General features: G+C 38.8%; 1 protein-coding gene across 2 annotated transcripts in view; it reads right to left on the bottom strand.

Annotated features, from left to right (window-relative positions):
- Window positions 1-11,997, bottom strand: part of foxj3 (forkhead box J3) — an 80,728-nt gene that overhangs the window by 43,722 nt on the left and 25,009 nt on the right. For both annotated transcript variants that reach the window (XM_014002882.1, XM_014002881.1), the window contains one exon: window positions 3,426-3,920. In XM_014002882.1, coding sequence (XP_013858336.1) covers window positions 3,426-3,746 — 321 coding nt within the window. In that variant the 5' untranslated portion in view covers window positions 3,747-3,920. The remainder of the gene's footprint in view (window positions 1-3,425; window positions 3,921-11,997) is intronic.

Raw genomic sequence — 11,997 nt, 5'->3', positions numbered from 1 at the left:
AAATAAACTAGTGCACGTGATTCTGTGGGTCCGCATTGGTAACAGAATATGAACCATATTTTCACCTTTTGTTATTGTTTTTGTTGTATTCATTCAGTTGCTTTGTCTTTTTTCTTTTAATTTTCCATGTCCTTGTTGATTGATAATCCACAGAAAAATATGATAGTGACGTCGAGCGGTCGCGGACAGCATCAATGCTAAAGTTGCTCAATCGATACTTTAGTTTAAACATGAAGCTTCATTCCAAAAATAAAATGCTGCACCGGTGTCAGAGGCAAGCTCAGATATAAACAATGAACTWAACAATTAATTAATTAATTAGTCAGATAATTAATTAATCAGCTCTGACTGCACAACTTCCGAATCAACATACTAACAATTAGTTTCCATAGGCTACTTCTGTACACTGCGCTGAATGAAGGAGACGTCACGTCTTTCTGCGCATGTGGGTAGCGAGTTGCTAGCAGCCTGTGTTGCTAGCAGCCCCTCCCCTTCATGTTAAGGAGAGCTCAGAGGAAACAGGCTGCGGGAGGGGAGAGAGGAAAACAGAGCTTCTTCTAAACAACACAGCATGCACCGTGTCTGCACTTTTCCCATACTGTTAATGATACCGTTATTTCTGGAGCTCATCGATCCGGTCGAAATTCATCACGTGGAACTGGTACTGAAAAAATACCRGTTTTCGGTAGCATCCCTAGTGTCAAGTTAAACAAGTTTGTATTGATTCAAGTATATTGTTCAATGTTTTTCAACAAAATAAGATTGCAACAATGAAGGTGTATTGTGTATTGTGTATAACACCTGACAGTGTCACTTAAAAAAATTGGCATTGGCCAAAATCAGAATTGGCGAGTCTGACTTTTTAAAGATATGTGATTGACCCAGAAAACTGCAATCGGTGCACCCCTAATCCAGACATTGGTAGTATCGATACCAATGTCATGCAGTTTACAGTTTTGGACGCTGCACCTCCTCTGTACAGAAGTCCAGTTGCTTCATCTTTGTTTCAACTTTCCAGATTTGTCATGCCCCAGATGACACAGAGTTTACACCAACATATGATACTAACAGTGGTATACCAACATGTCGGATTGTATCGATACTAGCAACATAGGATCAATATTTGATTTTGCTTCTACTTTCAGTTTGTCACTTTCATACCGGAGTAGGCAAAAAGCAAAAACATTTGGCAAAACAAACATGGCGGATAATTTAGTCATTCCGATTACGCAACAATTTCAGATTTGATACACACACAAGTTAACGTGTAGAATCCATATTTACTTCTGTAAATGTGGCTTGCTTCAGGGATGTGGACTGTTCACATTGTAGTCTGTTGGCAGTTGCATTTAAACTATAATGTGAACGACCACGCCAATAAATATTGAAATATTGAGCATTAAGACCTGCAGTGYGAATGTGGCCTTAGTTGGTTGAGCRAAGTGTCTCTGTCGCAAGCATCAGTTTAACTTCCCACTGTTGTCACCTTCTTAAAAGCAAGATGTATAAAAACTGCATGCATGTCAGCTTCCTTTTTATTGCTATCTAGTGTATAAAAGTTTGGCTACTCAATCACACCCTCAGATTTATGAGTAATAAAGTGTCAGTGCTAGTTTCCTTTTACCTTCGTCCACTTCAAGCCACGACCTTGAACTTTTTTCCTCATTGTTGAACTCTGATGAAAAGGTTACATTTTGCTTTTCAAGTTTGACAAAAAAAAAGCCATAAAATCTGTGGCTCAATTTGTCAATCTCAACTATAGAAAATTATTTGGCGCTGAATTTGGCAGTGCACTGCGCACAAAGATAGCTGATACACAAAACAGAGCTGAAACGAGTGTGTCTGTAACTCAAATCAAGACAGCACATGTGCTGCAGTGTTACTGACAACTAAATAAGTAATGAAGGTAAAAAGAGGAAACAGTGGTTGCAAAATGAAACAATTAATTTCCTTACAAAAGGCCTTTCCACAAAAGCTAAAAATCAATCCATTTATAATAACACATGATTTCTCATCTCACCCTCACCTACACGCGTACAAACACGCACACATTCACACACACGCATCTACCTCCATGCAGCCTGGGCACACACCAGATCTTGTCGCCCAAGGAAATGGGCTTCATACATCTTGTCTGACTGCAATAAAGCAGTGCCTAAGATTCTATTTCCAATAAATGTCGACTGATTGGAAAACTCATTCTAATATCAATTTCCATCTGGGCCCTTTAAAAGGCAATCAGCATAGCTTCATCTCGGTATATCATGGGCTCCTTGAGATGATGACACAGCACTGGCTTTCTCCTTYTGCATAATGGCCTTCTCCTATCAAAGCATCTGCAATGAATAATACCACCCATGAATGGGCTATTTAGCCTGTGTTCGTGCAGATAGGGGCCACTTGTCTGAATATTAATCCAGGGTTTTACACTTCATATGGTTCTCTCAGGGCTGCGGCATTTTTCATTCAGAAGAGCAAGGCACTTAGTGTGATTTGGCACACTCATAGTTTCTCTCTAAGCTTTCTAGAATGTGACAATGGTGATAACCAGAAAACTGCACTTTGTTCGAGATGCCCAGGACCAATAAAATAAAAATTTAACTTAAAGAATATAAATTTGAACTCTTGTGTTTATTCTTAAAAGCTCATCTAAGAGAACAGAGAACTTCCACAATTCAACAACAACAACAACAACAACAACAAAAACTGACAAACTGAAAGGCTAATTAATTTTTCTATTAATATTAAAAAAACATTTATTTTTTACCTGATGAAAAAAATTATAAAATCATAAAATAAAAATTACACAAACTTGTTTTAACTCCATTCATTCATCTGTGCCCTAGTCTTTCGTGTTAAAAAAAGGAACAGCATAATAACAGCATTATGTCAAGTCATATTCACCTAATCAAGCACAGAGCTGAGGTTATAGCCACAGTGACGCTGTGTAAAACAGCTGATAGTGTCATATCATTGTTTATTGTGGTGTCTATAATCTAGTCTTTGCCCTGAGTAAGTTCTGTGAAGTCAGTAATCATTTTTCTTATTTTTATTATTTTGTATCTATTAGGTAATTAAGCTAAACAAGATAACAAAAATCAGATTCAAACGGCTCATGACTGTTGTTAATGTAAACATAATATAGATCAGATGTTTAAATGTATTGTGATTTTGCAGAAATCTCACTGATAGCCCTGTGAACACTAACAGAAGCATTAGAGCAGACCACTTGGAATCAAATAACTTGAAACAGATTGCATAGGTGCTGACAACAAATATGAACAAGCCCTCAGTAATCCACAAGCATGTAACCATGCACATTCTTTAAAAGCCCAACTACAACTTCTAATCATTACCATTGCATTTGAATGAATGAGAACAACAWCTATCTACATAATTACTAGCAGATTGGTTTTCTCTCTTACCTTCCAGCCGCTGCCCGCCTCCCTATAATAAGGAAAGTTATCGCAGATCCACTGATAGATTTCACTCAATGTCATCTTCTTCTTTGGCGAGCTGTTGATAGCAAACGTGATGAGGCTGGCGTAGCTGTAAGGAGGCTTGCCATCCTTGTGCTGCTGCACCTCTTCCTGATCCAGTGTGGTGTTGTGATCTAGAAGGGTGTTCTTCTTGCCCATGCCGGGCCCGTGGGCATTCTGAGCATCAGTTTTACGGATGGCTGCTTGCATGGTCAGTTGAGGAAGCCAATCCATGGAGGTCAGGCTGCTCTCCAGCTCCGACGTCATGGTGACGGCAGGCTGGGCAGGTAAAAAGGGGTAAGAATGGGGTAGGTGGAAGTGGTAGTTAGAGATGATGCCTGATGACTGACGGAAAGTGCTCCAGATGTGGAAACAGACAAATGTGGGGAAGAAACCAGGACTCCTTTAGCTCAGGACCTTAGCATCGCGTCTTCTGGGTGTCTAAAGAAACGAGAGAAAGAGACGTGTTTTCTTAGTCAAGAAGATTTTTCAAACTTTATTTGCTTTTGTTTCAAAGTTAATCTAGACAATATTGCAGATAAAGGAGAAAAAAGTCATTAAACAGCTTTGTCAAGTTTCCACAACATTAAACAAATGTCTTTATGAAGCATCTTTATATTCTGTGAAAGAGATCACAAGCCCACCACTTTCTCCACCACTTGCTGCTCTCGAAGCTGACTCATAGCTGGGACTCCATCTGCACAGAGAAAGTAAATGCCAGGCAATTGTTTTCACAACTGCCAGCCAAATGGGGGAATGGCTCTGGAGGAATTCTGACACACTTGAAGTGAGTAAACCCCTTCTACTTTCTTCCCTGCTGCACTGCTTGCTTTGCCTCGGTTAAATGGAGCTTCAGTCGCAAACAAGCCAGCTAGAGTCATCTTGCAAACTGTCCTCTGTGATATGTGTGTCAGCTATGTTGTGCAGAGCACAGCCAGCAACAACCTGTCTCACTGTCCCTCTCGGCAGACTGCCATCCTAGTCTTAAAATAGACGAGTCGTGTAGAAAGGCCAAAAGTTACAAACACAGGAGAATACAAGAATGTATGGGGGTTTAAAAAGTTGTATGACACTTCAGGCTATCTGAAGGAAGGGAGAACAGTCCTGAGAATGTGGAATCCCCAAAAAGTTGTGGGATTGTTACTCTTGACTAAGCATGCTCACGGTGTGTGCATGTGTGTGTGTGTGCGCGTGTGTGTTGATTACTGAGTGTGCCTGTTAGAGCATGTGTGAACCTGAGTGTGTAGGGAATGAAAACATTCTTGATAGCATTCCACAGGTCAAATAAGAAATATTTTAAATAGTTGTGTGCAAGTTGTAATTCAACCCAGCTATTACTATGTAACACAGTAAATTCTTTCAATGCATTGCAAATTTGAACTGAATCATACGCTATGATTTTCGGTTTGTTTAACGTATGCTACAGGACAAACCTCTAAATAAAGAAATCTCCAAAAATGCCAAGTATGCTCTGGGTTGCTATGTTTTGTAACCTAACGACTTTGTCAATGATGTCATATTCAGCGTCAGCAAGTAACTGTGAGGTAACTCCAGAGAACTGTGCTGTTAGGCAACAATAACAACTCACAGCCAACAGTTTCTTATTTGACTTTTGGCTGTGCTTGGTCATAAGATCTAAGATTACACAATCTATCAATCTTGAAAGCAACCATAGCTATCTCCTCACTTTTATGCTTGCTACTTTGTCTGCTACTAACAGTGTGTACATAGAAGATGAGTAGATAATTGCTGGTATCTGCGCAAAGCTCTTGATCACACGTCCATCATGCAAATCAAAACAATTTGCTTTAAATTTCTTCCTCTTGTCAATTTTGATTCTTCCCCATGTTCACTACATCATGTATACATTAAAAAATAAAACTTATTCCAGGCATTAAATCTCACGTGTTCTGTTTGTGTATCGCCAATACAGATGGAAGTTCTAGCTAGTCATACCTGCAAAATGCRCATCACATTATCATATATACCTAAAAATATGAAATATAATCAAATAATTGTATTTTACTTTACAATTATTTATTTGCTTAAATTTTAAACACCATGTTATCAGCAAAGAAGCAAACTGCAAAAGGAATTTGTAAATAAAAATAATAATTCGAAGGACTTCTGATGTCCATAGAAGATGCCACAGGAATAAAACAGAAATTCACAAATGAGGCAAAATCTTTTGGCAGCAGTCGTACAGAAGCGGCTTATAGTGGTTCTTTTCAATTGATCTCTCACAGCAGGAGCCTGCAAGTGCCCAGTAACCAATTCAAGATCTTCTATCAGTGTAGACAAGCAAAGCAGATGATGGCAGCTTTTTGCTAAATTAAACTGAGTTCAGAGAAGAGAAAATACCACATTTGAAAGCAGAAGATCATTAATGGCAAAACTCATTTGTCATAAATCTTCCTTTAACATCCCAGTCTAGGTTCACGAATCCACTGATAAAAGAACGGCAGCGTTGGTCGTCTGAATTTTTCTGRCCGAGAGCTGGATGGGGTTTATTGCATCTTGTCTGTAATCAGCATGTTTTAAAAGACTGCTGGTTTAAAATACATTTTATGTTTTTACTAACCTCTAGCTAAAAACATGTAGGGTATTGTTTTTTTTTTAGATAAGTAAAAACTTCCTTAAAACAGCTTGTTTGATAGAATAGACTGATTACAGGCAAATTAACAGACTTGTAAACTTTGTTTAGAAACAAAATGCACATCTATGCATCAAGACACTAAAAATGTTTATTAAAACCTCATAGTTCAGACATATACAACTTTGTAAATTAATGATTCTCATTCTGGCATAATGGAAAGCAGTTCATCCTATTAACTTTAAATTCTATATAATAAATCAGAAAGCACTGAACAAAAGCAACTATCTGTTCTACCAAGCAGTGAGTATAAATGGAGCAAGCAGGGGGAAAAGTAAAGCTGTGTCTGGAGGTGATGAGATTAAGACAAGGGTTGATGAAAAGCACTCTGCCTGATTCACAGATGCACATTTGATGTCATTTGACCCTGCATGCTAATGATCCAGCTGCTAGATAATCTGCAGGGCCAAGACGGTGTCTTAATTAGAGAACCTTGGGCGTTGGTAGTAATGATAAAGTGTAACCCAAGTAGGCAGTTAGAAGGCCCTCCTGCTGCCTTCATTACACAGACTGTGGGGCAGTCGTTGMTGGAAGAAGTCCAGGCCCGCTGCTACATCAGGACGGCCCATCCGATTATGTTCCTCAAAGGGTCTGTGGGTGGGCAAAGAAGTGCCCAGGAGACAGGTAAGAAGGTAATAAAAGATGGAAGAGACAGAAAACAAACGGTTGTAAAGGGTGCTGTTTAGCAGACAYCATAACAAGCAGACAGTAGAAACAGTTTGCAGGAAAAAGGTCTGAGAGCTCATGAGAACAGACTGATGCCACATGCAGCGCTTTGATTCAGTGCCAGGAAAATATGTTGCATCACTGTCATCAATAATAGAGAAAACTGTAATTTGCTTTAAGAATAGAGTTGTTAAAAGTGCTTTCAAAGCYTAAAAGAAAAATTAATCATCAAATGTATTCCCTATTCCACACTCTGTTTCTTTATCCTTCATGGATTAATGGCAGATTTAGTTCTGAATCAAGAAAAATCGAATGGGCTTTTGAAACATCTTAATTTCACAAGTTCTTGACAGAAATTATCAACAGTACAGCTGCCAACAAAGCTCTGACGGCAAATCGGCAATCATGTTTTGTGTTTCAGCCACTAAGTGGTTCCATCACACTGACAGCGTGGTTATTTTACATGTGCCAGGTTCTCCTTTATTTGAGAAATCCCATTGAGGCACTGAGCCGGGTAACAACCAGGGATTACTCAACACAACACAGAAGATTACGTCAACTTCATGTTAAGCAAGTATGTACAGAGATGCAAGTCAGCAACTGCGTCATAAAATCAGAGCTGTTCCCCCTCTCAACTACTGCAAAATTGATGTCTGTACTTAGCGAGTACTTAAAATTTTAGTAGCCCTAACAATGCATAGCCCAGGGTGAAATTAATATTTCAGCTGTTGTATTGCTACAGTGAGTGCCACTTACATGTCTTAAACATTTAATACGACAGTAACCACAGATTGAGTTTTATTTCTAATTAAGAGAACTGTAAAATTTATACATATATGGTGTTAGCATAATTTATAAAGTGCTTGTTGAACAGCTGACCAATATCTCAGTTGTTTCATTTCTGATATCCAAATTGTGGAAATATGTTTTGAGTCATGATTTTTTTTTCTTCTTAAAAGGGGCAATATCATGTAAAATCAACTTTTTTTTAGCTTTATATCACCTTATCCCCTCATCAAAAACATACCCAGAGTCTTGCTTTGACTCATTCATGCATGTTTAAGAAATCCTGTAAGGTCCTGTGGCAGTCATTCAGGAAAAAAAAAAAAAAAAAAAAAAACGGCTGGTTGGCCCTAAAACCACCTTTTAGGTGCAGCTCCTCCTCTGGGCTGTGTCTCCAAGCCGAGCTTCTGCATTACACAGCACACCTCCCTCATGACTCCTGCAGGCTATCAGCAGCAACAACTAGCAAACAAATACCTGGTGAAACCGCACATTTGCTGAGCTTGTAATACTATTTCTCACTCCAGTCCTTTTCGGATTAAAAAATGCCTTTGAGGAAATGGATTTTTAGATGACACGGTTCTTCAGAAATGGTTTAATTTCACTTTTGGAAGTAACCGTCCGCTGAATTTTTTTATATATATWTTTTTGCAAGCCACTTTACAGATAACTTTCTGAACAGAAGGGAATTCAACAAGACTAAAAACAAGATTATCACTAAAAGACTACACAATTCCAACATTCAGAAGTACGCAMCTAAGACCGGTTGTAAAGGGCATGAAGCTGCTGTGATAACGTGCAGAAATGGGTGTGACGGAAGAGTACGGAGGTTCTTAAAGAGACAGAGGCCAATTGTAAGGCGTGTAGAAATGGCTATGATGCAAAATCTAATTTATTATTGATTTATACATATAAACAGCGTTTTAATAAAAACTGAAGGTGAGTTACTTTGGTAAAGAATCTATATGCCAGAGAAAAAATAATAATATTGACTCTTTAAGACTTATATAGATGTTGCACCTGACTGACCATCTGGAGACATGGCCGCCAGCTGAAGCAATAAAAAATAAAATAAAACTTAAGTGCAGAAAGCAGGAGTATTAAATCCAGACGACTTTAGAAATGGATACAAATAGTGATGTTAAAAGACACGAATGCATGGTGACAAAACTGAAAGTAATCTGCCTGAAACAAAAAATAAAATAAAGTAAAATAAAATAAATAAAAACTTGAAAGGCTAAAGTGAAGCTGTCACACACGCTGTAGACAATTAAATAAAACTAAGTGTTGGATGTAAAACATCAAGTCTGCATTTGGCAAATAGGTGAAACTAAACTTTTGCTTTGGTACTGATCCAGAAAAAAAACTGAAAGATGACTTTCATAGTAATTAATGATAAGAAGCTGCAAATCAAGTAAAAGGTCACAGTAGATAGCATTAATCACTTTTGCTGTTCTATTAACCAAAAGCAGTTAGAACAATGATTATATACAATAAAATTTGATACTTCACTAAAAATTTGTTTTGAACTCAAAATTCTGCACCAGTCATCACAGTACACATAGCACTGAAAACAATGGGCACCAAAAAAAAAAAATACATTTAAAATGAAGATTAAAACAATATTACAAAAACTGTAACATAATGCAGGGAAAAAAGAATAGATATTAAAAATATTTGCTTTAATAATCAAGAAAAGTAAAAATGTTTTGTTATACTTACAGTTTAAATTAATTGTTTTATAAAAGGTCAAAACTGTGAATATAAGTTTGGATTGTGCTACCTATTTTGAAATATCTTGCATTAAATTTTTATGCTTGTTTTTCAGAAATTTTTTATTCCACCTGACAAACCCTAATCCAAAAATCTAAACGTTTCCAATATTAGTAACACCAAATCAATCTAAGTCCCATTTTTTTCTACCTAGAACGTCTAGCTGCCTACTTAAAACAACTTCCCTTCAAACACCTATGCACTACTGTCATCATTTTTTCTCTGAGAAAAGAGTAGGCTATTCAGCTCRCATTCTCACTTCCACTTGCAGACAGAGGACTGTTGATACGTACCAGGCCAGCGCTCTCCTGCATTTATCTGCAATTTCCGYGAATAATCCCCTTTTACTGCAGTCATGCATCCGTCAGGAGTAACACTCCAGCAGCGTGTGCTTGCTCAGTTGCAGACAAACAACTATTAAGGCCTATGATGACTGCACTGCTGCGTTTGCTTCTTCAGAACTGCAGACACGATGAGTGATGTATTAAAAACAATGTCACTACAATTCAAACAGGCCACCATAAATATTTACACTACTGATTGTTAAATGCTGCCCAGACTCCAACGTGTGCAGAGAGATACAGAAGGATAAGTGAGCACTCATTATGACAAGAATCTTCTTGTAGTGTGACGGTAAGTTGGCAAAAGGGAGGGGAATCGCGAAGCATGCTCCCTCTGCTATGCCTGAAGATTTGGCCCATGCAGTCATAACAACAACAGTGATGTAACCTGGTAACAAGCTTTTGGCATCTGTACTCTCGACCGAAACCTGGGTCATACCTTCCATATCACTGGCTTTATATCTTGTATGGGAGAAGCCCTTGTTTTCCTAGTGATAGCGTAGAGTATAAACAAAAAAAGGGGTGGAGACACTGCTCACCTGCCCTTCAGTTAAAAGAGATTCTTCACTTTTTCCATCCCTGCAGGCAAAGGACTTAAGGAGTTATTTTTAAGATCTTTCACACTAAAATAGCAACGTGCTTCAGTTGTGTTTGCACGTGAGCTCCGTAATCATCCAGAAAACTACACTAAGCCTCATCTTCATTTAAAAACAAAAAAGCAGGTAATGGTAATACCAAGGCAACAGCTTTTAAAGTCAGACTTCCTTCTCAATTAAAGGCTTAATGGTTCCGCTGAGCCCATCCCCAGGAAGAAAGCATTAATAACCCAGTCCTTGCTTGCATTTTTAGGATGTGTCAATTATCGCTTCACTGCTCACACCGTTGAGCACATTGTTCAGCTTACTGCACTGAACAAGAGAGTCAGCTGCCATCTGAGGCCTTTTATCGCTTACAGAGTATGCAAGAGCACATATGGTTCGCATTGTACTCCTTGTGCAAGTGGAATTAGTAAGCTACATTTTGATAAATTGGTTTTTAAGATGCAGGTAGGCAGGCAGAAATCTCTGCTGTTCTCTTAAAAATATTTTTCGAAAATAAGGTATGCATGCTCTTTACGCTCCCTTACTCTCTCAATCCCCCTTCGCCTGAGGTTGAAGTCCATAATTATTCTGCCAATCAATCTGAAGCGCAACTGTGGCTGTGGGGCAGTTAAACGCTGAGGAGAGATAGGAGTCAACAAACCAAAGCTAAATGCTGAGACCTTTTTAAACGCAGCCTCGCCAAAACAGAAGGCTTGTTGTTTTTATAAGTCAGTACCCAATCAAAGGAATATGAGCTAAAGACAAAAAAGCAGCCAGCTGCAGACTGACAAGCAGACCACTCATATGGACCGAGCTTCAAGTTCAAAAAGGTCTGGTAGCTGTCTGTGGATCAACTGAGCTGCTTCAGGCCGTCTGGAGAGGCCACAGAATGAGTAACAAGGTTTATAACCCCAGAATTTACACATGGACAAACAAACAAAAGGGGGAAAAAATTGAATGGATGCAGCAGTGACACAGACAAGAGACATGGTCTCAGCAGTCAACTTTGTTTCGTGTTAACATGGATTTGACATGGATGTATAGATAAATACAGATAGAGGTCCAGACATCTAAGGAGAGCACACGTCTCCAGCTCTTGCAATCTGTAAGGTCAATGCAAAAGGGGGGAAAATGCAAACTCACACACAACACTGCAATAATTGAATAAACCTTTCCAGTGAATCARAGAAGTAATCGAGGGGGGTCGGTCTTGCCATTTCTAACAGCTTGCCTGGGAGGTGGCCTTTGTTTTGGAGGTGGCAGGGGTGTCCTGACACCAACCATGTGAACCCAATTACCCCAGTCCYACAGCCTGGGGGCTCACATTAATAAAGTCCCTCTGGGAGGCTGACTCCATGCCAGCCTGGCAGCCGGCAAGATTCTGCTGCTGAATCACAACTACACCACTTAAGGAACGGGCCGGCCAAGTGCTTGGTGGCATTCTTCCTCTCAACTGCAGCGGTTAGAGCAGTCTCTTTTGTCAATGTTAAAAAAACTATACCAATATCTATGCTAAGCAGTGGGGTTAAGTTAGTGAAATATGACAGCTTTTTTAAATAAATAAAAAGGCAGAATGTTTTGATTAGCCAGTACTATTTATCTTACAGAGAGATCAAAATTGCGTCAACTTAAGTAGAAATATTTCATAAAGCCAACAAGCTCTTTAAAAACATTCTCCAATAAACCCAAATGTACAGTATTTTCTAACTACACAAAGTCAC

Source organism: Austrofundulus limnaeus, unplaced genomic scaffold (assembly GCF_001266775.1).
Source record: "Austrofundulus limnaeus strain Quisiro unplaced genomic scaffold, Austrofundulus_limnaeus-1.0 Scaffold15, whole genome shotgun sequence".
In the NCBI taxonomy this organism is placed as follows: domain Eukaryota; kingdom Metazoa; phylum Chordata; class Actinopteri; order Cyprinodontiformes; family Rivulidae; genus Austrofundulus; species Austrofundulus limnaeus.
This window is presented reverse-complemented; position numbering and strand designations above follow the sequence as displayed.